This window comes from Euprymna scolopes, chromosome 20 (genome assembly GCF_053919585.1).
Source record: "Euprymna scolopes isolate OS-2025 chromosome 20, ASM5391958v1, whole genome shotgun sequence".
Taxonomy (NCBI): domain Eukaryota; kingdom Metazoa; phylum Mollusca; class Cephalopoda; order Sepiida; family Sepiolidae; genus Euprymna; species Euprymna scolopes.
The window spans coordinates 46435758-46461706 of NC_136501.1; the positions used below are offsets into that span (position 1 = coordinate 46435758).

General features: G+C 31.2%; 2 protein-coding genes across 3 annotated transcripts in view; one reads left to right on the forward strand and one right to left on the reverse strand.

Annotated features, from left to right (window-relative positions):
- The window catches only part of LOC145241409 (actin-related protein 5-like), a 154267-nt gene that overhangs the window by 98492 nt on the left and 29826 nt on the right, over positions 1–25949 (reverse strand). Inside the window, exons 7-8 of the mRNA XM_080104337.1 lie at positions 20044–20237; positions 7959–8075 (exon numbers count right to left, since the gene is read on the reverse strand). Of these exons, the coding sequence (XP_079960463.1) occupies positions 7959–8075; positions 20044–20237 (311 nt within the window). The remainder of the gene's footprint in view (positions 1–7958; positions 8076–20043; positions 20238–25949) is intronic.
- LOC145241410 (uncharacterized) lies at positions 3022–12570 on the forward strand. 2 transcript variants are annotated; one of them, XM_080104338.1, is made up of 3 exons: positions 3022–3159; positions 9794–10091; positions 11224–12570. In XM_080104338.1, exons 2-3 carry the CDS (start codon positions 9845–9847, stop codon positions 11592–11594), a joined length of 618 nt encoding a protein of 205 aa, XP_079960464.1. In that variant the 5' UTR covers positions 3022–3159; positions 9794–9844; the 3' UTR covers positions 11595–12570. The 2 variants fall into 2 exon arrangements, with proteins under 2 accessions (XP_079960464.1, XP_079960465.1); XM_080104339.1 differs by having other exon boundaries at positions 3115–3228.

The window sequence follows — 25949 nt, forward strand, 5'->3', positions numbered from 1 at the left end:
CCCGAAAGATAATACGCAAGACCTGGGAGGGTGGACCTTATATGAGTACTCAAAACAAATACCTCAGTTTGCCAGATGCTTGGCCACTGAAATGACTTAGTTCCTGACTGATTTAAGTTTGGACTGATTTGAGGTCGGAACCTTGGCTGGCATGTGACTGCAATCACGACCCGAAGCTAAATGTATTGTGTAAATTGCTGCTACACCATTTAGATGTAACTATATTTAGTGTCTCTGGGTAAGCCCATTTATTCCTGAAATGGGTAGATCAACTTACTTCATAACAACAGTAGTCACCACTTTTAATATAAGGAATTGCATTGCTTAATATCTGGAAAACTATTTGTGGAAAACTTCAATATTTACTTCCGGAGACTGCAGCGCGTCTGTATCAACTGTACTTAGATTAATGGTGACCTTTTCCAAAATTTATTGAAACAATGACGACTTTAATCAGTTCACAAATTTATTGAATTTTCCACAATATTGTCCCGTTTTTCAATCATCGGTTGCTGCATTTTTCGGAAGGTTTCGACAACTTCCGCCGGTTTGTGTTAAGCTACCCGAAATCTACCGACGATAACACAATCCCTATTCTGCATAAATTTTCCGTGTGTGTGTGTGTGTGTGTGTGTGTGTGTGTGTGTGTGTGTGTGTGTGTGTGTGATTATAATATTGATATGAAAAACTTTATAAACATGTTTTAAAATTTTTAATTTTTGTATGAAATTATTTCAGTCGGGCAATACCGGATAACTTTTTTACAGGTAAAATAAAGATTACCAGAATGCTACAGAATTCAAGAATAGTATATCAGATCGATGCTAATTTTCTATAAGGATGGTTAAAATAAAACTAAACATAATATACAAAAAAAAAAAAATCCAAAAGATGATGTTACCAAAAACATAAATATAAGTCGCCAAGAGGCACTCCGCTAATTAAAAATATTAAAATATTATTCATTTCTTTAAAAAAAAAAAAAAAATCAAAATGGTGATGCAATTAAACTATTTAAACATTGTGTTCGTTATTGATAAACCGTTATTCCAGATTAACGGTTGACGGAACTCATGTGTCACTGTAAAAACTTATTTTTCAGAATACCTGAATCGCAAACGATCGGCAGCAATTTTTCAAATCATAAGTCTATCATAAGTTTAGGTCATTAAAATGAAACTTTTTAGACAATAAGTCTAATGGTTCGAGAGTGAACGCGTAGTAATTACATTATATGTGAAAAATAAAATATTAAATAAAATTACACTTAAGTAGTTGAAAGCAAATTTAGAAAGTCAATATAAACATGCGGAGAGAGTCTTTGTTCACTCTTCTATTGCGCAGAAGGAACTCTCCTAAAATGAAAACAATTTGCTTGGGGGATGTTAACCTGCTCAAGTGCCAATTAAAAAAATAAAAATAAATAAATAAAGTATATTTTCAAAATCAAGGAAAAGAATTTGTTTTTAATTTTAAACAATCATTGAACCAAATAATAATTTTCTAATAATGTTTGGTTTAAATTTAACCAAAAATAGTATTTTTCTAATAATGTTTGGTTTAAATTTCAAATAAATTAAATTCCTGGTTTCGCATTCTTGACAAGAAACGTACCTCGGCGTGGGAGGGGGGTGCATTTATTTTTAAGGTCGACTAAAAATAAATAAATAAAATAAGATTCGCACGTGTACTGAATACCCGAACCTGCGGTTACGTTTTAATTTTTACGTATGCAAATGAAACATTTTAAGTACAACGTGTAAATCATTTCATATTTTCTATTATTAAGTACCTGTTTACTTGCTTCCCCGCGAGGGCAAAGTTAAATACAAGGTCGATTTTCTTTCTTTTTTTTTTTTTTAATGGCGCTCTGAATTTTGGGGGTAAAACTGTCTCACTCTAAAATTTCTCTTCCTGGACCGATGACAAGACAGATACTACACGGCAATCAAAAGCAGAGAAGCAAAACACCGACTTAAAATGTATATTTTTAAATAGTAATATTCATTATCTGGCTGTAAATAATACATAAAGCTAAAAATTAAATTATTTAAGTGAATGAATAATAATATTATTCATTTACTTAAATATTTAAATCAGTTTGTTCAAGCTGGGGATGGAACATCCTAACAGATGTCAAACACACACACCCGTTAACTCAGCTATTCCAACCGAGAGATCTTTTTAAGATTCTAGCTGTCCATTTAAGTGCAATTGTTTGAATCTTTCTGCCATTTGGTTCACCTGGTATGCAAGATAGTTTTTGAATTTCTTTTTCAGGAGTCCAGTTGCTCCAACATTAACTGGAATGGTAGAGATCTTAAGATTCTAGTTTTTTGGGGGTTTTTTTCATGTCATACATAAGACCTATGCACAATAAAATGTCATTTGACAAGCAAGACTAACAGCTTTATTTACTGAATAATCATGATTGTCACCCAATAATTGAATAGCAAAAAAGAAAAAAATATTATATAGCGAAAGAACGCATTTATAATTTTAAAGCAGATTTAATCAAGAAAGTGAAAATAGTCTTTAAAAAAAAGTCGTGTGTAAAAAAAAAAAATGTGTTAATATCCGATTTTTCTTGCGTCGAACAGACGAAAATTAGGCTTGGAAATGTAAGCGGAAGTTTGTGAAATAAACACCAAATGTATATTGTTAATAATTAATTTAGCACGTTTTTCTTTTATTATTTTTTTACATGTTTTTATTATTATTATTATCATTATTATTATTATTATTATTATTATTATTATTGATATAAAAACAAATTAAGAGTTGTAGAAAGAAAATCCTCGAAGACGTCACAATTCCAACGATAAAAACATAGAGTTGTGTAATGATATTGAAAAATAAAATAATCAACAAACAACGGTTTCAAAAGATATTGAATTTATTCTTAAGTAATATTATTTGATTTGCACCTCATTTGTTAAGTAATTATTACATGGATGAAGATGCCAGTTAAAAACGAGACACAAATCAGTCAGTTTTTTGTCGGCGATTGAAATTTAAAAGGGGATTATTTAGTGTGCGCGTATTGATTTGGGGTTGGTCGTGGTTGTGCGCAGGCGACATCTATAAAAGGCGTAAAGAGGCGGCGCTGAGATCGAATCAGTTCACACATTTATTAAAGGAAGAAACCAACGGCATTTGGTGAGTTTCACATTGGTCTGCCTTCAAAAACCAGGCTTTTTTATATCGATTTATTAAATTAGTTATACGGTAAGTGTCTATATAGAATTTGAAGCATTAGCTCGGATAAAAAGAAAATGCGGAAGAAAGCATTTTTAATCAAAAAGAAAAAAGTCGCAAAGTATGCATGATATTTTTTTGTCTTCGTTGTGAAAGGGAAGAAACGCTTTTGAAGAAAAATATAACGGACTAAACGATTTTCACATGTGACTGCGTTATAATCAAAAGAAAAAGAAGTAATAAATTGGATTTCATCTTGAGAAAATACAATACTAATAAAAAAGAAAATGTCCAAATCTCCGGCGAACCGGCCAGATATTTATTGTAAAATCGTAAATAAATTAAATAACACTAAACCTTTGAAAATATTCTGCATAAAATAATTGTAATTTAATTCTTCGGACTAAATATCTGAAAGCAAGTACAAATATATATAATTTATATGCATTAATAAACTATATAGTTATTGAAAGCATTAAAAACGTGTTTTTGATCTTAGTAATGGGCAAAAACAAAAGTCGTTTAACGTGGCCCACAGCCCAGCACTAGCAGACAAAAACGAATCTTTTCTAAAATAAAATGGCTAATCATTTTATACAGCACGAAAGCGAGAAATCTGAATTTATTTTAGTTTTCTTGTTATTTTAAATTTGTAGTCTGAAGCTTTCATTTAATTTATTAGGGAGTAAAAATAATTTAAAGAAAAACACAAATAAATGGAAAACGTTGAAATTTGAAAGAAAAAAAAAGGGGGGGACAGCTCATCTTCATCGCATTGTTTAGAGAGAAAGGGACTGCGGTTTTAATAAAAAAAAAAAATTTCTATATTTATATTTTCTTTAATGATCAAAATGTGATAACAGATGGCTATATATTTTTGTTAGTTTTTGTATTGTCAATAATTCCACATCTTAAAAGACTTATTTTTTTAATAAATAAAATCAGGTATTTTTTTTTTTTTTTTTTTTTTTTTTTTTTAGTAATTGAAATTGAAACACCTGATTTATTTCTCTTATTTCGTTTTTCATATTTCTTTTGTTTTTTCATTTTCATATTAAACCAGACCAGAAAGATTTAAAAAATAAACATCCAAATCTGATACGATTATATAAATAACGATTTTATTTTTAGTTCTCCGATTGTTATTAAATTACAATCTCTATGACTTTTTTTTCATATTCTCTCCGAATATCAATTTCAAGATTCCAAATTAATGCAAATAAATATGAAAAAGTGGTACTAGTGCAGAGAGTGATTCGAACGTAAATAACGTTATTACTTAAAAAGCCGTTCTTAACATGGGGAGGGGTGTTTTGTACCTATTCTATACTTCAACCTTACAATTGAATAAAAAAATAAAAAAAAAAAAAAAAAACTTTAATTAAAACTTGGAAATACGATTTAAAAAAAAAAAAATAGCGCGGATATCACACTAGTAGCACCGAAAAAGTAATTATCGTTCAAATCCAAACATGGTTTATAAAACGATTTTAAATATTAAAAAATTCACGATGTGTGAACGTCTAAAAATAATTATCTATTTCGGTTTATTTTATTTGTATTTTATTTATTTTGTAAAATTTGTTTTCTTTTTAATTTCGCAATTTAGCGCGTTCGTTCTAGTTTCATTTTAAAAGCTCAATTTAATTTCTAGATTTCAAATATTTTAATGTAATTTTGATACTTATGCAGAATATGAACCGTGGTGAAATAATAACGTTTAGAAATTCATTCTTGAGATGGGAAGGAGGGATTTTTTTTTTTTTTTTTTCTTAACTATTCTGTACTTTCAATTAAATAAAAGGGTGCTCTGATGCACTTACTGATCCGCGCTATTTTTTAAATCGTTTAATTAAAGGTTTTTTTTTGTTTGTTTTTTTAAGGTTAAAGTACAGAATAGGTACAAAACATCTTCCCCTCCCCATGTTAAGAATGGCTTTTTAAATAACTTTATTATTACAGCACGGATCAATAAGTGCAGGACTGGAGTACCAATAAAAGATATTGTAAAAATAAATTGGGGTAAAATGTTTGTTTTTGTTTTAATTTTACTATACAATTTTTTTTTTTTTGTATTTATGCACTTATGTTACCGTGCTGAAATAATGACGTTATTTTGAAAGTCATTCTTAACATGAGGGGGTTGTTTTGTAACTATCCTGTACTTCCACCTAACAATTTAAGATACCGAAAAACTTAAATACTATTTAAAAAAAAAAAAAAGTACGCTAACATAAGCACCTTAATTGATAAAATATCAATTCTTAAAATGTTTAAGACTAACAAATAAATAAAATTCACGAATGCAAACAATTTCCTTTTTATTTCACATCAATCGCAACTTTTATTCGTTTTTATAAATTATTGCCGTCCAGATAATATATATATATAATTATTTACTTTCGATTCGATCGGAAGTTGACCAAATTATCATAATTTTCGTCCAAGCATAAAAAAACATTTTAAATGAAATTCTTATATATATATATATATATATATATATATATATATATATATATATATATATATATATATATTAAACAATAAGGTATGCATGATTGATTGAAATAATATACACACAGGATTGTGTGTTCAAATCATGACGTATGTGTTTGAAAAATACAGCCCGTCTTCATGTGTATGTATTTGAATATCATCTTAGTTAACATGAAACCTCGGTGACCGCGGGTTAAGTTGTCTGTGTCATTTTGGCCTTTAATTATCATCTTTCTCGGAGATACATTTTTATTTTTTGACAAAGGAAAAATTGACGACAACATATAGAATCAGCAGCAGTAGCGACCATTTGCTCTCCCCCCCCCATCCCTCCTCTTTCACCCGTAACCTCCTCCTTTTCCTCCAACCCTTTCTATTTCTGTTTGTTCATAGAGCGTCCGTCCACGAATGCTATTACTACTATTATTACTACTACTACATTAATCAATAATAACTCTCCACTACTACTACTACTACTACTATTATCATAGACATCACGGAAAGATGAAGTAAAAAAAAAAAAAAAATGGTGCAGCTGTGGGATAATCATTGACTCTCACACCCGATATTGTAATTTTATTATTTCATAGTTTGCTTCACGTCGTCTCAATTTTCTGTCCTCTATTATTAAGCTGTACACGGGGTAAGAAACGCCCCCCCCCTTCTCCGTCTCCACTACCATTTTCCTGATGCAAATATTTGCATAGTTTCTAGTGACATTAGACCATTCGCTCATAATAATAGGATTTATTAGCTCTGAAAAAAAAAAAAATTATTTGCCTATTAAGAAATCTTAAAAAAAAAAAATTCACCGATTCTGAACAATAACTTGAAATGACAATATGATTGCGATTTAATGTCTTTGCAAATTCCTTTGTCTTTTTTTTAAATTTTGATGCAAATTAGTTTCAAATATAATTGCTATTTCTTTGACATGACTAATTCGATGTGTGTACACACATTGGTATAAAAATAAAATCCTACAATAGATTTTAAAAAATGGGGGAGGGAAATAATGGACAAACCACAAAATATAAGACAAAAAAAATCACATGTGTAGACTAATATTTCGTTTCTTTTTTATTAGCAGCTCTGAAGAAATTTCGGTAAATTTATACAAATACCGTGACAGCGAATTAGTAGAAAAAAATGTACCCTAACCCTAACCCAGTTTTCAGATTCGTGTTCAGCACACCGAAACGTAACAGAATACTACGTAAAAGATTTTACTAATTCGCTGTCACGGTGTTTGTATAATAATACCGAAATTTCTATCAATACAGAGAAACAGAATATTAGTCTACTATAAAACCCACAGCAATAAAAGAATTCGATAACAAAAAAATCTGTTTCTAAAAAGTTTCATGCTGTTTTTATTAAACACTGTTAATTTATATTAAATATTGAATGAGGAATCGGTTTCGATTTTACATAAAAACGACATCAGTTCAAATTCAGTGTCCATTTTGTTTTGCTTTCACTTTCACATAATGTAGACACTTTCCAATCGTGCTTTTCTCAATTTTAAATGCATAATACTAACTAGATTTTTTAATGGAAATGATTCCTCATTTAGTAATATATAATAAAAACAAAACTTTAATGCCTATGGTCGCTTTTCCATATTACGTTTCCTTTACATGATATCAACTGCAGTGGTGGATTCAAACTTATGAAATATAAATTAATTTCATTTTAAATTCGATTGGAGAATTGTTTGAATACTCGATCTGGTTTACATAGCGATGACAATTGTATACAATGTTTAGTTATAATGCTCATTACTTTTAGGGTCAAATACTTTTTAATTAACATGTATAAGAAAATATATGGCATAACTTACTAGCTCTTTCTACTCAAATATTGAACACTGTTGAAGTAAATACTGAAAATCGATACATAAAATATATCTCCTCATAACATCTTATGTGGACACATAATATATACATGCTATTCCTGGAGGTATTATATCATCAAAAATTTGATTATAAACAAATATTAAATTTTTCTTTTAAAAATCTGGAGTTATACTGGTTTTCTAAAATTACAAATATATATATAATTTGAATTATTCAAACACTTTTTCTCATTTTAGTTGTTGTGGAGAGTTGCCGAGTCAGGTTTTTGGACGTTGTATACTAGGAGTCAGACATTTTTATCTCGGCAGTCTTGAATTACCTTCTAAATCAGCAACCCTGGCTGTTAGCCCAAATTATTATTCTTCATGTAGAAATTTCTGAAAACCAAATTATATAACTACTTACCATAGTAAATGGAAGTTGAATTTTGTGCACATTCTCTTCATAATATTCATAATCTGCCCATTTTTCAAGTTCCTCATGAAAATTGACTGCCATATGTGTGTGATCATGGACTAATTCCTGAAAATCAAACAAAACCATTGTAGAGAAACTCTTAATTTTTATATTTAAGAAATATATTAAAGACTGCAATTCTTATTTGTATTTACATTTGATTGTGAATTACAAATAATCAGTGACTTTGAGATCACAGGATGAGCCAATCAGTAGAGTATTTACTTAGGAAAAAGTGTTAATATTCTCAGTAACAAAAACGAATGCTATGTGATGTAATAGATTGCTATATGAATTTATAAATTACTAGCCTGGGTGCCCAGGTGTTTGGAGGTGTGTTGAGCAAAAAAAAAAAAAAACTGATAGTAGACAGGTAGGCTTGAACCTGTACCATGACGGAGGAAAAGAATGTGGAAAAAAGTGACATCTTTGCCATTGTGTCCATCGCCAAACCAGAAGTGGTGAAGGTTTAAATTAAGGCTAGTCAATCAAAAAGAGGGGATGACTTTCGAAAATATCAGCGAAAAAAGCGACCCCCCCCCTTGTAGAAAAGTGCCCAGTTGAAGGTGAAGGAATTAATGTTTTTAGCCAATTTTTTGATATTTATCATATGAAGGATCTAGCTTCAAAACGATATCGATCTCATAAAAATCTGTTGCCTCTGTCGAAAGTTTTAGGCAGACATACATACATTTAAACAGACAGGTAAGATTTATATTATAGACTAGCAGGGCTACCCGGCGTTGCTCGGGACCGTATAAACAATGAAAAAACAAAAGCAGATATTGAACATATGTTTTATTCTTAGGGGAGAGGAATCTTTCATCTCAAGTTTTAGCGTTACAAACAAACATTTGTCTTTTATATATATAGATAATGACAGGTTTTTTGGGGGCCCCCCTCGAAGATAACTGATCAGTTGACCAACTTCTAGTCGTCCGTTTGACGTGAAATTTCGATATTTGTCATCCGGGTGATGGGGCTTCGATATGATACCAAATTTGTCAAGTTTGGTTCCGTCTTTCAAAAGTTTTAGCGTTACAAACAAACATACATACATACACACAGACGTTTGGCTTTTATATATATAGATGTTTCTAAATTTTTGAGGTGAGGATTGATAATTCGTTTTATTTGATTATTCAGCACAATGTTTCGGTTGATGTAAACTCCAAACTTTTATAGTGTAGCTAATCGAACAAGATGCACTTGGAGAAGTTCAAATGTTACATCAGCCCAAACATTGTGAAAAATAATCCAAATAACAATTTGTAAATATCTTTTTCAATTGTGGAAGGGATGAATTCAATTGGTAACTCTGCTACCCCCTCCTCCAATATTGGACTTTTCAAAACTTGATATTGTAATTTTATACATGTTAACATGTAAACACTTGGGCCCAACACATTGTAGACTCTGTTGCAAGGGAGACACACAAGAAATAGGAAATAAATTCAACTCGCTGTTTCAGATTTTAAGAAATAACTTGTAGGTTATAGTCAGCTAATGTACTTCCTAACTTCTGGTGTAATGCTACTGGAAGCAGTGGCAAGGCAAATCCGTCCCTTCACTTTTATTGTTTTTCAGTATTTCAATTGTGAAGCGATTCATTGAAATAAAATATAAGAAACGGACAATATTGAAAAGTATACAATAAAAATTAACGAAATTATACAGATAAAAATAACACAATTAGTCTTTAGTTGCACTTTTAATAACAAGATTTTAAATTGCATAGTTATAACTTTTCAGATTGTAATATATCAATATTTTTATTTTTGTAGCAAACATCAAAAGGTTAACTGTTATCAAGTTTGAGAATATCAGAATTCACAATGTCTAAAGGTTATGAGATGCCAAAGGGGTATGATATGTCGAAACAGTACATGTCAAAACCATATGAACGGGCAGCAGCGGCGGCGGCAGCAGCAGGAAGTGCTGGAATGATGTACACACCTGCTCAGGCCTTAGCAATGTCTCCCTCTGGAGTGATGCTCGGTGGAGCATCGCAACCACAAAGCATCATTGTCAACCCTGCCTCTCCATATGGACAACAAAGTGTACTCATCAACCAAACCCCAGGTAAGTCCAGAACGATTATTCTTAAAACTATTAAGTCATTCATTTTATCTGTAAGAGGTTGATAAAAAGGAATAGTAAGCTGATAAGTGTTGAAAATAAAGTTAACATTTAGTGTTTTATTTTTTTAGGTGTTGGTTATATTGTGATTAAAATATCGCTTGATCTTTCGATAGTTATTCATTTTACAAAGAAATGACTTGAGAATTCTAAAGAAACTTAGATTACTTATTAAGTATAAATAGGTTTCTGGGGTGATCTTTCAAGAACATGTTAATCTGTTCAAAGTTTCTACTTACTTCCTCCACAAAGGCAGTTTATTCATAGTTGTTATATTTCAGAAATACGATTACAAATATATTATAACTTAACTCGAAGCATCTTTCAATAAGAAAGTAAGTTGTATTAAACTTTTATATAAAGTCATTTAAACATTTGACAAGTAATTGATTGGTTCGCTAAAAATAGATTGAATATGAATTTCATCCAATTGATGAATAGTTTGTTTTTTTTTGTTTTTTTAAATTGTACTATCTTTGTTTTTGTTTTTTTTTTTTTGTATTCTGTATAAACATAGACATATTTAATTATATATATTTTTTGGTAATTATTCAGTTTGCTATAAAAATACACCAGAGAAATGATTACACAAACCATTAACAGTGAAGATTGGTCTGACTTTTAAAAGCCATTTTTATTGGAGATTGAATTCCTTCAATGACATTTAAAAGTGACATAATTACTGAATGGCAAAATTCAGTAATAAAGGAAAAAGTTAACAGCTTTTGTGGCCAATTTTATTAGATATGCCTACTTTATTTTGTATCATGAAATCAGATTTAATATTACACTATTCGAGCTGATTAATAGGTCTGATAAAAATGCTTTTTCAAATTTCAATAAAACTTAAAAATTTTGTCAGTTTGGTTATGTTGATCTTTTTAAAATGTAATTCTTGTTTCATAGAAAATATACTAATCACTTTATCTAAATTCAATGTTAAATTCTTTAAAGGAATTTACAGAAAGTCGAGCCAATTTTTTATATGTTGTGTCATACCTTCCTTTCCACTGGCCCCATCCCTCTCCACATATTAAAGAAATGAACCATTATTAGCTATACATATATATTACAGGTATGATGTCCCTTGGCTCACAGAGTACTTCCTATCCTTATGGTATGCAGTCTGCTCCCATATATGCCGGTCCTATGCCCCAATACCAGTTATACAGCACAGCCCAGCAGATGAACCCCAACATACCCGCATCACCCTACAACCAGGTCTCCTACTCACAGCAGCAAAAATATCTTGACAAAGATGTTCACATGATGACAGCAGCAGCAAACTCAGGGATGCACCATGTGGTGGGCAACCAGTCTGCCTGCATGAGAATGCAAAATGCACCCCCACATGGGGCCATGTATGCATACTCCAGTCCAGGCATGACGGTGGCCTACCCTACGGCTAACAATTCTGCTTCTGATATGCAAGGCTCACGCAAGTAAACAAGACAAATTAATGCAGAGAATTTGATTACGTCAGAGGAAGCCAGCAATTAACCAAATGTTTGCTTCCGATTTGTTTTTTTTTTTGTTGTTTTTTTTTTTTTTTTTTTTTTATCTAAACTCTTTAGTTTTATTTTAGTTTTTCTTTTTATTCAAGGAGTTTTAAATTTCATTTTAAGTTCTTATATAGAGATAAATTTTTGAAAAATAATTTTTTTTTTAGATTGTTAATTTGGCTCTAACAAAGATGACAGGAAAAAAGTAAGTTGAATATAATTTGTTAAATTGTAAAACGTACACCGTAAATTATACACAGGCAAGAGTGATCCTAAAAGGGAATGTTGAGAACAGTTTTGACTGATTAGTATGGATCAATAAACATAGCAGCTTATTGTAAAGCTTAAAACATTTAGAAAAGACCAAATCAAGAAATATTTGATCCAAAAAATATTTTTGGAAATGTAGTGTTTGAAAAGTAGGAGAATTATTTCTTTCATGTTTATATTTTAGTAAAATATTTCAACGTTTTTATTTCAATAAATAAAAACACAAATAAATGACGAGTAAGTAGGTTGTGTTTTAAAGTGTTTATAATATAAGTAGCAATTTTAATATTTTTGGTTAAGTTCTCAATTTTAAACATCCAAAAAGAAAACCCTGACACTTAAAAAAGGGAGGTAATTGCTGGGTATCTACACACCTCCTCCCTCATTCACTCTTTTGGCATCTTTGAATCAATTTGCTTCTATTCGTATGAGAGTAATAGTCCCTTTTAGAAATTAAATACAAAAAGTCAACTTTTTGTAGGAGTTAATACAGGAAAATGAAAAGATTGTAAAGAGTCAGGCATATACAAAGTGGTTTCATAAGTTGGCACTTTAGACTTCAAATTTTGTTTCAAGAAAGCAGTTACTGATTTTTTTTGTGCAGGTTTTAAAAAGCAATAAAAAGAATTTAAAAAGGGGAAAAAAAAAAATCTTAATCAAAATTTATTTTTTTGCTAACAAACCATGTTGAAAAAAACTGACATTTTGATTCAATAATGGATAGTATTAAAACGAAAAAAGCAAAGTGTCCTATTGAGCCTCAAATGTTTTAAAAGGTAACTCTTCTGCTGCGTTGAGAAAAATCTGGGGACCTGGTTTGCCTGCTGTTTATGTGCGTGTGTGTTTGTTTTATTGTTTTCATGAAAGATTTTTAAAGTGTTTTCCTCCCATTTTTTATGCTCATCCATCAGTAAGTTTCCTGTTAAACTGTTTGAGGTCATTATTTAAAAAAAAAATATATATATATATATACCTGAACGGTCTGTCAAGGTTGTCAATTTGTAACATGGATTTTTTTTTTTTTTTTTTTTTTTGTAAGCTTTGTTGGATTCCTGTTTTCTTATTTATTTTTAATACCAAAGTCAAAATTTTTAACAACTTTCATTTTTCAAAGAAACTTAAGTCTAACATGATTAAACATGAGCTAAAAAAAAAAAAACATTGCACAAAGATGAACGAACACTAATTTTCCTCCTTCAATGGATGCATTTTTTAAACATTGCTGTGACGAAATTTATGCATTGATTGTATATGACAAGGATATTATTTTTATTGGATTTTTTTTTTTTTTTTTTTTTTTTTTTTTTACAAAAAGCTACAGATTACATGGAAAATTAGTTTCCTTAAATATTCTTTGAAAGATGAAAGCTAATTACTCATAACATATGCAACGTTTTTTAAGAAAACTGAATAGACATCCTTGATAAAGCATTCATGTAAATTAAATAATGACCTTGTTTGATAAAATTTTTTCTAACAGATGCAATTCATGTTTTAAAGCTTTTTTATCAAAAGGCTCAACAAAAAAAAATAGCTGCTGTTGTTTCTAAAGAACTCATGGCAAATTCTTTCATTATTTTGTTACTTTCATTTATTTTATTCAGTTTTTATATAAAAAAAATAAAACCTTATTTTATATAGCATTTTACAATTTTTGTAAAAATATTTTATTTTTTTGATTGAATTCTCCACATGTGTGCTTCCATTTCGTATTTATATCTATATAAATGACTTTTTGGAACAGTTTTACAATAAAACTGCTGAATTTGTTTCCTGTGTCAAACGGAAAAGCTACCCCCATTTTTCACATGGAACGCAGTATGACCAGATTATATAGAATTTTTTTTCCACAGCCCTTTCAGTTCATTCACAATTTTTTTTTGTTCATTTAGAAAAAGAAAGAAAAATCATTTTTGGTGCAAGTCTACATTTCAACCTAAATAATACTTTTTTTTTTTTTTTTATATATATATATACAGAAAAAATACTACTCATCATACCTGTCAAAGATGTCACATTCTAAAAATCGTATAAATTGGTCATGTAGTTTAATTTTTAACCAAGAAAATTAAATTTTATGACTAAGCAAAAAAAGACCATCTCGCATCACGATCTTGAAAAAAAAAATTTGGCAGATAAGTCCACAATAATTTAAACTTGCAAGATCAGCATTGTAATGTTAATGATTTAACATTATAAATATGATTGTTTTTTTGTTTTTTTATATTAAATCTATGTGATCAATTAACGTGATTATTAGAATGATATTTTTGTTCCATGACGGGTATGTATATCGTAAATTTTTTTTTTTTTTTTTTTTTTTTTTCATAGGTTAAACTGTGGACTTGCACATATTTTACTGATAAAAACCAATCCTCTTCAGTCAAATTTCAGCTTTAACAGAAGCCTATAAAAATTTATTTTCAAATGTTCGCTTTAAGCTAGCATATTCCATACAAGCAAGAACACATAATTTTGCATTGTTTTTTATGCAATACAAATTTTTGGAATATTTTCTATTTAATATTTCAAATTAAGAAACTGCTCAGTTAAAACATTGGAATATATATAAAGAGCTTGTTACATTATTTAAACCAAGAGAAACTTAAAGTACAGAGTTCAACCTAATTAAATAAAAAAACACTAATAAAAAATTTTCGATATACGTAATGAAAATATATTCCAAAAATTACGTAAATTGATGAAGTTTTTTTTTTTTTTTATGAGGAAGCAAGAACGTTGCATCTTCATCCACCATCTTTAATAAAGAGAGGGAACTCAATTCGAACTACTAAAATCAAAATTAGCCTTGTAAAGACTGATTTTCTATTAAAATCACTTTAAAAAAAAAAATGATTTTCTATATAAAAAAACCTACTTTTATCAATTTACATGACTTTCAGGATATGAAAATTTCACTGTCACAGATACACACGTCAAAGATTTTGTACTTTGTTTTGTTTTTAATTAGGTTAAACTCTGGACTTTATTGTAATAAGTTTAACAACTTTTTTAAACCTGAAATGCAATTTTTGCTTTCAAGTCCTAATACTTTTGCTTTTTCTTTTGTACAGACATATTACGCATGACATTCTTTCATCTTAGTTGGACCAAAGCTTTTCTTTTTCTTTTTACTCTTTATTTCATTCGTTTTTATTTTATTTTTTCCCATGATTCATTGCATTTTATAATCAGTGTACAATTCTGAAAGATAACCTTTTTGTTTCTGGTTTCTGTCAATAGTTAAATGAAGACTGGAGGATTTAGTGAGAATCAGTCTGACTTTTGTAGAACACAACATGGACACAAATACATTTGCTTTTCATATAAAATAAAATCTGATCATTAATTATTACTGTGTAACAAGTTAAGGCTGCAAACCCCAGTCCTATCGTTGACATGTCATTCATTTTACTGTCAGACTCTTAAGGGATTGTTCCCTCCCACCTCACATCCTTTCATAGAGGAAGGAAGAAATATTAATTTAGATGTTCATATGAACACGTTAAATAATAGTCCAACAAAGTGCACAGTTGTTGGAGGATTTGAAAACAAGGTTACTGGAAACCAGAATTGAATGCTACTGTATTAGTGTGATATAATATGTGTGCGTGCGTGGGTGCGTACAAGTACATATGTTGCTCAAATAAAACAAATTTGCCAAGATATATTGTTTCTTATTTATATTTTAATGATTGAAGAGTTCAGTGCAAGATGTTCCAAGTTTTTTATTTTAACTGTACATAGATATGATGTTGGTTGATAATGTTTTTACAAGGATTAATAAATCTGAATATATAGTGATGTCATAATAGACCATCTCTTTTTCTTCCACCTACCATAAATACATTCCTATGTACAAGAACAAATATTTTTTTTTTTTTTTTATTAAAATACATAGATCAAATATGATCTAAAGTGTTCAATTTAGCATTGCACTCTTCAATTGATTTCATGAAAATTTTATTTTTAATATTGGTTTGTAATTTCAATGCATTATATATGAACATGTGTTGGTAAGAATATTTGGCTCTTGTCCAGAATTTCTCCTATATTTAAAAAAGAAAAACATGTATGATGTATCCATGACACAATAAAAATATCATATTCCAAAAATCACACATTGATCAAGTAGGTTTGTTTTGTTTTTTATAAAGAATAATTTTTAAGCGATTAACGAAAAATCCTAAACATTACAGCAAAAAATCTTGCAAGTTTGAATCGTTGAGGAGTTATCTTGTTTTTCAAGGTGTCCTCTTACTCATAAAATTTGATTTCTTAGTTAAATTGGTCAAATAGTTTCATTCTGTCATGGGTGTCCTATCGTACAGATTTTTCTTTGTTTTTAATATAGGGGAAATTTGGGACAAGAACCAAATATTTTTATATTCATTTGTGTTTACATTTTTTTTTTTTTTTTTTTTTAAGGCTCAACTCTTATACATCATAAATTCTACCAGAACACATACATGTATCCATAATGAAACAATTCCATTAATTGGGATTTTAAAAGCTTCTAAATATTTTTTTAACCAGGGAGTTCATCCTAAGAAGAATCTAAAATACTTTTACAAGATATTTGAAAAGAAAAGTTCATTTAACCCATTAGATTCCTATGGGATTTAATTTTTCTACTATTGAATTGAAACTTTGTGCAATGGGTTAGAAATTAAAAGGAAAAGGTTATTCTATTTTGAAAGCAAAATATTGACTTTAGAAATCAAGAAGCTTTACATGCAAGATGACATTTACACATGGTAAGGAGCAAAGCAGTTCACAAAAATAGTTACATTGCATTTTTGGGAACAGGTTATTAGTTAAATAATTACTATTAAGTTTATACATCATCAAACAAATAGAATTTTAGCAAATTTCAAAATTTTTAAGAGTTCAAACAACTTTCAGAGAATTGATAAATATATAGATTAATTTCATCCCTTTTTCAGAGTAATTAAGCAGGACTATTATTATTATCTTAGATTTTAAAAATAAATTACTGTTGGACCTAATGGATTAAAGTGTATAGTTTTAAACTGGAAGATATAAATAAGTGATCAAAATTAATATAAAATCCAACCCACATAATTAGCAACATAATTTAAATATCTTGAAAAATTTATATAATAGAATCAACTATTTTTCCCTTCTTGCAAAACTAAAAACCTTCCTATAATTTTTCTTAAAAGAATTTTAGTAATGGTTGTTCATCTTAAGAAATCTTTCGAACTTAAAATTTGAGACATCACTTGGACTTCATTTCAGCATGGCATATTAATAGAGCTGCAAGGTAAAAAATAGTGCAAAAAGTGTGGGGAGGGGTCTAATTTAAAAAAAAAACAAAACATTCTGGGCTTTTTTAAAGCATCTCAGATTTCTTTACCTAAGATTGTACTCACAACCACTAGGTACAATTTACTTAAGAATCTCCAACAAATAATACTTATTTCCACTAAGCTATTCAGTAGAAATAACTGATACAAAATATAAAAGGAATTGAATGTGAATAGTGATTGGTCTATATCAGCGGATTAGATAAATGCCTTTTTTAATTCTTGCAAGGTTATCATTTTTTTACGATAAAAGGCACTTGAAGACCAGGACCTTTTGTATATAACACGCGGATAACAGTAAAAATACTATTTTACATTTTAGTTTTTCATACTATTAATTATAACTAGCAAGACCCATGGAATGAGAAATATATTGAATCAAATATTTAACTTATTTGCAGACTATTATCCTCATCTTTCTTAGTTGTTGTTTCACGACGTTTCGGCCAACTATTCCTCTGGCCTTCTTCAGGTGATAACCGCGACGAGATAGGAACTCAGAATCTCCTAACTGCATTCTCAGCAATTACTGCCATCCATAGTTATCGTCTCACCACGTTTTGGCCAAATAAGCCTCTGACCAGCTTACTTAGCCAAAACGTAGTGAGACGATAACAACTATGGATGGCAGTCATTGCTGAGAATGCAGTTAGGAGATTCGAAGTTCCTATTCCGTCGCGGTTACCACCTGAAGAAGGCCAGAAGAATAGTTGGCCAAAACGTTGTGAATAAAGAAACCAATAAAAGATGAGAATAATAGTCTGCAATAAATAATACTCATCTCAATAATGAATTCCAATTAAAATAATGAATCAAATATGGTTTGTTAAAGCTTTTTTGGATAGTGCAACAAAAAAAAAAAATTGGGGGACTGAAAAAACAATAACATGCAGAAAATGAGTTTTTGGGGTTTTCTTTTTTGTTTTTTTTTAACATTTCTAGGAAAACTGGGTTCATTATATTTTATATAGAGAGCTGACTCAAATAAGAAATTAATAAGGACTAATAAATATTCAGAAAGTAATATTGTGCTACATAGTTCAGTACAAATAATAAAATCACATTTCTAAAAGTCCAAATTATTAATCACAGGCAATGTTAGATTTCTTTTTCATATATATAATTATCAAAACCTTTTAAGAATATTTAAGGATGGGCACTGTCTAGAAATTAAAAACTAAATTTTGCAATTTAAAAACATTCTTTCATCTAGCAATTAATGATATAGATATAAAATTTTCAATGATTTTTTTTTTTTTTAAGTGCAACAGAATGTACATTACATAAAATAAATCCAAGGTAATTTTTTGATTCAATTTAAACCAAATTTTTATACCTTACTTCGTAAAATTTATGCAAGTGAACTTTGAAGATAAATAAATTTCAAATTGAATCTTGTACCTTTATTTTTAAAGCCTATAGTAAAAACATTTTGTTTAACAATTTTCATGCCTTGGATGAAATGCTTTTCTAACTTGTGTATATATATATATATATATATATATATGTGCATGTTAATATTAGCAACAAGAATGTAAGTCAGTGGGGGAGATTTCATAGCTCCATTTAACATCATACAGATGAGACAAAGTCCCATGTAAGTTTTACTTCTTCATATTGTATGAAGTATACATAAAATTATGCCAGAGAAATGTTGAGAACCCAAAAACTGATCAAGCTGAAAATGTTATAAAAAAGCATCAGATCCATAGATCAAATTAGGAAAAAAAAATCGGAAGTTGAAATTACCCCAAACTTTTGAGGTCAAGGTCATAAGATGGAAGACTATGGGCCAAGTAGTGTCTACAATGAACAGAACTAAAGATATTGCATAATGTAACTTTCACCTTGATTTAGACATCCCAAAATTACATCAGTACTAAGTTAAACCAAGATAGATATTTTGAGCAATATTGGTGATGTGACATTAGTTTATCCACAAACATATAATAAACTTGACTAAAACACCTTGATAGAGGTAAGTATGTTCCTGAAAGTTAAGAGTTACAAAAGAATAACAAATATGGTTGACAGTTTATCCCATGAGGCTTGTTTATTGTTTCATGTGCGAAATGATGTCTTATTGGTTGGTTTGAATCTTACATAACCAACCCAATATATATAAAAAAAAAAATCAGTTGCTATTTAGAATTTAGAAGTTCCTTGCTAATAACAGTGATACCCCAATCAGGATAATCTAGCCATAAGCCGCCTATAGTTAAAGAGTGAATATCGCAAGTGGGTTAGAAATAATGTTTATGGATCTTAATTGTAATTTTCCAAAAGTTTCAGTTTCAGATATTGGCCAAAAGAGTATACAAACAGCGCCAACCTTCACCATAAGAAGTGAGCAATGTCCATTTTCTCATTAAAGAGAACTATTTAATCAGAGCAGGCTGTACAAAGGATTACAAACAATGAATGGAGAATAATTAACCATTTGTGAAACATTACCACAGGATTGCTTCTCAGCTGATTATAACATACACTTTTTCAAATACAATGTAAACAAATTCTTGTTGAGCCATCCTCTTAAACAATCAAACTGCACCCAGTCCCAAACATTGTTTACCAATCTCCCAGACAAACTTATTAAGCCTTATGGAGTGGGATTTGAGCTTTAATAAGCGATAACGCATTGATAAATGAAATGGTTTGATTTTTTTTTTTTTTAATCAAATCGCTGTATGCCTGCAAAATAAGAAATCTTTATTCAAAATTTTATTGCTGTTACAGAAACAGCTAAAACAAAATCAGTTTTAATGCAAATTTAAATAAAACTCAAGTACTTACTTCTGCCCGACTTAAAGTGATAGCAGCAAAATGATTTGGATATTTAAGTTGAAGGAGTCTGTGTAAAAAAGAATCAAGGTGAAGTCCTCCCACGTTAATGCGACGACAATTCTCTGCCATGAGTCGGCCATTGAGGAAGGGAATCACATGGGTGCTCTGATAACCACAGTCAACAATCAGTGCATTTGCCGATTCTATCAAAAGAAAAAATTTGTTACTCATGAATCAAGTGATGATCCTCCTTTTAAAAATTGTGGCAGGTAACCATTTTTATGAGTAAGAATTCTTGGAATCATTACAACTAATATTTAGTCACAAGCATTGTTAATTTACCACAGGATGATTTAAGAATTCAAAAGCAAGTAAATATAGTGAAAAACTCTACAACTTCAACTTGCAATATATTGTTTATGGGATAGGGGGTGATGACGTCATTCCTCTTCAAATTATGGTGGTAAGTGGGGGGGACAACTTAAGATTATCATCACATGGATTGGCAAGTGTTTAATGAAACAGTCCTCCCAGACATTATCTCCTCCCTTTTTTTGATTAGCGGGGGAAAACGGAAGACAATTCCACAGGCGTGCAGTTCTAAGAAAGAAGCTTTGTTCATGGAATCTCCGTTTAGGTTTAGGCACAGATAAAGAGTGGGGGGAGTTATTGATAGTGTGTACAGCTAGACGAGTGTTTCTTGTGAAAGTTTGGCGAGGGGTGGACCATAGATTGAAGCTCAGTTGAACACCTTCCATGAAAATAACGATACATCAGAGACAAACTCGCAACATCTCTTCTGTGAGAGACAAGGAAGAGAAAAGGACATCTCCTACGAGGCTATGAAGTCTATTTTGAACTCTATCAAGGCAGGGCAAGTCCTTTCTAGCAGCTCCTGCCCAGATGTGGCAACAATATTCCATCCTTGGACGTACCTGGCTCTTATATAGATAGAGAATAGCATCAGCAGTGAGATATTTACCGGATCGATAGAAAGATCCCACCATTTTTCCAGCGGCCTTGGCAACAGATTTGATGTACGTGTTCCATTTAAGATCAGGAGTAAAGGTCAAGCCCAGAAGCTTGTCAAAACTTGAGGCCTCCTGAAGAATAGAGCCATTCATTTCAATTGATGTCAGATGTGGATCAGAATGTTGATGATGTAAAGAGAGAAGCTTGGTTTTAGATGCATTAAAAGTAACCAGCCACTCCTTTCCCCATTGTACTACGTGCTCAAGATCAGAGGAGAGAGAATTGGAGAGAACTTGGTTGTTTACTGTCTTAGATGTGCTACCATAAATGGTAGTGTCGTCAGCATAAATGTCTACAAATGATGTAAGGATGTGATTTGGAAGATCATTAATGTAGATCAGGAAAAGAGTTGGGCCCAGGATGGACCCCTGAGGAACACCGGCATTAATAATGTGAGCTTCTGATTTTTGCCCATCAACTACTACTCTTAAGAACCTATCAGAAAGAAATGATTTAATAATTGAGAAGACATTTCCAGCTATACCATAGCTAGAGATCTTATGAAGTAAACCTTTATGCCATACCCTATCAAAGGCCTTAGATATGTCAAGAGCAATTGCCCTAGAAAGGTGGCCTCCGTCGAGAGATTTGCTAATCCTATGAGATATAACTGTAAGCACATCTGCTGTAGATCTAGCAGAACGGAAACCATATTGAGTGTCACTAAGAAGGTTATTTTTGTTGAGATGGTTGATTACTTCTGTATTTAACAGATTCCAACAACTTACTCATGACGCACAGGAGACTTATTGGCCTGTACTGAGAGGATGATAGGGTGGGTAGGGGGTACTTCCAGTAATGACGTCATTCCTCTTCAAATTATGGTGTTAAGTGAGGTGGGGGGGGGTGAGGTTGAGATTATCATCACATGGATTGGTAACTGTTTTAATTAGGCAATCCTCCCAGACTTAATATCTTCCTTTTTATTCGAGTAGGGGGAGGGGGGGGTTACTTCCAGTTATTACATCATTCTTCATCAAATTATTGTAGGAAGTGGAAGATGACTTGAGATTATCAAAGTGCTCAATATCCTAAATGGAACAGGTGTTTAAGCACTCTGAAAGAAATAATTACTTTTTTTTTTTTTTTTTTACATAGGCATCACCACTTATCAAGGCCAAGAGGCCACTCAAGGATAAGGGTTAAAGAGTGTACAGTAGAAATTGGACAATATAGTAATCGTTAGTAATGGCAATTCGGTAAATTTGTTAACTTATATTGAACGGCTCATCAAAAACTTGTTTACGTTAGACTTGAAGACAACCATATTGTAGTCAGCTCGAAAGCAGGAAAACGGAAGACAATTCCATAGGCATGCAATTCTAAGAAAGAAGCTTTGCTCATGGAATCTATGTTTAGGTTTAGGCACAGATAAAGAGTGGGGGAAATTAGCGATAGTGTTTTCTGCTAGACAGGTATTCCTTGTGAAAGTTTGTCGAGGGGGGACCATAGATTGGAGCTCAGCCGAGCACTTGCCATAAAAATAATAATAAAGCAGAGACAAACTCGCAATATCTCTTCTGTGAGAAAGAGGTTGCAGGGAAGAGAAAAAGACATCCCCTACGAGGCTACAAAGTCTATTTTGAACTCTATCAAGGCAGGATAAGTCCTTTCTAGCAGCTTCTGCCCAAATGTGGCAACAGTACTCCATCCTTGGACGTACCTGGCTCTTATATAGATAAGAAAATTGCATCAGCAGTGAGATATCTACTGGATCGATAGGAGGATCCCACCATTTTTCTAGTAGTCTTGGCAATGGATTTAATGTATGTGTTCCATTTCAGATCAAGAGTAAAGGTCAAGCCCAGAAGCTTGTCAAAACATGAGGCCTCCAAGACGAGAGCCATTCATTTCAATTGATGCCAGATGAGGATCAGAGCGTTGATGATGTAAAGATAAAAGCTTGGTTTTAGATGCATTAAAAGTAACCAGCCACTTTTTTCTTCATTGTACCATTGTTTTTTGTTATTGTGTTGTGGTATATGTTACTCAATGAAAAATGTTCAATACCCAGGAACTGCTAGTCTATATATATAAAAGCGAAAATGTATGCATGTACGCTTTTCCCCGATGTCAACAAAAGGCTTCTTTCAGAGAAGCGCTTGCTCAGTTCACAACTTCTTAAAACTTTTTATATCATCTATAAATTGTAATATCTCAGAGTTACCCACGAAGCTCGCCTGTCTATTTAATTTTATTGACTTTCAAACGTTAATTATTCGACATTTCCCGCATCGGCACGCGTTACATTCGGTTTTTGGTATAAAAAAAGAGTGAAACTCGACTCTAATCACAGGCCGAAAGCCAGTTGTCTCCAGAGAGCTAAGTCACGTTTGTTCAATGTCGACTTCGTCATATCAGACTGTAGCTTTCATTTCGCTCCTCCTAATAAACAGGGAGCGGATTTTTAAAAACAAACGAACCGATTTATTCAAAACTGTCCCGCACAAAATCGTAACTGCAGAATACCTATCGCCGTCACATCAATCAAAAACGCGCACCTGTTTTTTTATTAACACTTTACTATTTTCCAACCGCGCGTCGTGAAGGCTTCGTTTTTTTTTTTCACGGGCACCTGTTTTTTTTTCACATACCCCGAAAAACACCCGGGCAACGCCGGGTACCCCTCGCTAGTCTATAATAAAAGGGCAGTTGTCTGCATGTTTGAATGTCTGGCTAAAACTAGAAAAACAACAAAACAAATACCCACAAAGTATTTTCTTGATTGGCATAGATTTAGTAGAGGAAAGTGCAGTTTTCCAGCTGAATTATATACTAAATAAAAGGAAAATAATTCTGATTTCTTTTTGTTATTGTTTTCTTTTTTTTTAATCAAGCAGTTAATTTTCTGATGCCGGTTTACTCTTCAAAAAATCTATAATCTGTATGCATGTGTTTAAATCCAGAGAGGAATAAGCTGGATTGAGAAGAAAAAGGAGGGTGAAGAAAGGAATGGAAAAACAGAAAAAGATAAAGGTACAGAGATAGAAGTTTTAATAGAAAAATGTTATACTTTTACCCTGGGCAATGCCGGGTAGCCTGCTAGTTTTCTATTATATAAAAGGCAATTGTCTGTCCTTATGTTCAGCTAAAAGTTGAAAACTACTAATTAAAGGGCCATAAAGCTTATATTTTCTTAAACAAAATTATCCCAAATGTATAATATCAAAAATTTAGAAAAACTGATTAATTCCTTGGAATAGACAAGTGGGTTGGGGTAGGGGTAACGTTTCATCACATTTGCATTAGTGTATCATTTTGAAGTGTTCTCATCTGAAGAAGTAACTCTGTTTTTTTTTTCCAGAGTTTCTTATACTGACTTGAGTTATCTGTGTGTGTGAATTTCCAGAAAAAGGAATGGGTTGAGTAAAGAAAGAGGAGGGGGAACTATGTTACACTTTTGTCCCGGGCAATGCCAGGTAGCCTTACTAGTTTATGTATAAAGGGATCTCCAAGGGAGCATGACAACCTTGAAAATTTTATTCCTTGGGTTTACTCTAGGTAGGTAAATTACAAAAATCTGAAAATAAGTCAAAAGTTCTATTTTTACATAATTATCCCAATAGCAGTATTTCAAACATTTGTATTGACATATCTGGGTGTCTAAGGATGTATTTTAAAGATTTTAACAACATTGCCTGGGATAATAAAAATCAAAATAGAAAAAGTTCAAGTGTGTACAACATCTTTATATTCAAACTTTCACTCCTTTCTCTTTCCCCATTTTTCCACATCTCTCTCACGAACACCTTTTTCACCTCTGCCCAGTTCATTCCTCTCTATTGAAAGTAATAATAATGTAAATCTTCACCTCTCCTTAATAGAATAGATAATACTGGAAAAGGATGAAAAATATCCACTTCTCTCCTCAATAAAACCTGGCCCCGGTTGAATCCTCCCACCCCATCCTCCTGTCAAGAATAAATCTTTTTTAATTTTAGATATTATTCATCCACGGCAACACCAATCAAGAAGATACCAACTTTGTGGGTGTTTGTTTTGTAGTTTTTTTCTTTTTTTACTCTACATACCCACTGATAACTGCCCTTCATATGATAGAAGAAAGAATATCCATCTCGGAACAGCTTCATAATACTTTACGAAGCTGAGATGTGTATTCACATGTTAAAATCCTTATTTGTCTTTGTAAGACATTTTTAAAGATAACTTATTTTAAAAACCTATAAAAAATAACTAAAAGTTCATATTTTTTTGTGAATTTCAAAGTTGTAAGGGATTAAATTTGTTGCATAGTCGTTGTAGTTTATGGTAAACATATGACCGGCATGAATTTAAAGAATCTTTTAACATGTTCAGCTGTGTGTATAGAATTTTACCATCTCTCTTATCAATTTCTCCTCAATGGAAAATTCATGAATAACCATCAAAGATTTTGCAAAAGATATGCAACTAACAAAGTTATCTCATCGGAGTGTCAAAGTTAGACCTAAAATTGCCTTCAAATTGATAACTCAACTTTGTTTCTGACAACATACTTGTTAGCATTCCTTCCACGAAAAAACATACAGAACACTATAGCCAAGCAAACAAGTCAGTAAGTAATTTCTCCCAATCAGATTATACAAATATTATATTTTTTTATTATTGTTGTTGATAAAAGACTTAAGAATTTGGATGAAAAGATTTGTTCTGGGTCAATTTACTTCTAGAGTTTGTGATTCTCAGTTTCTTTAAATTTTCTCATGCAACACAAGTCTCACTAGTAGAGTAACATTTTTGCTACCAGATCAGATTAAGAGAAATACTGTAGAAGACTTTAAGAAGAAGTAAGATTCATAAGAAATAATGAAACTAAAGGATGGGGGGGGAGGGGGGGGGGGCTATTGGATGAAATATTTAACAAAATTTGACCTGTACATTAA

Excerpts from the sequence above, each read along its gene's own strand:
- LOC145241410 (XM_080104338.1), top strand. The coding sequence starts at position 9,845 with ATGTCTAAAGGTTATGAGATGCCAAAGGGGTATGATATGTCGAAACAG. Across the intron at positions 10,092-11,223 it reads ACTCATCAACCAAACCCCAG|GTATGATGTCCCTTGGCTCA; the intron begins GTAAGTCCAGAA and ends TATATATTACAG.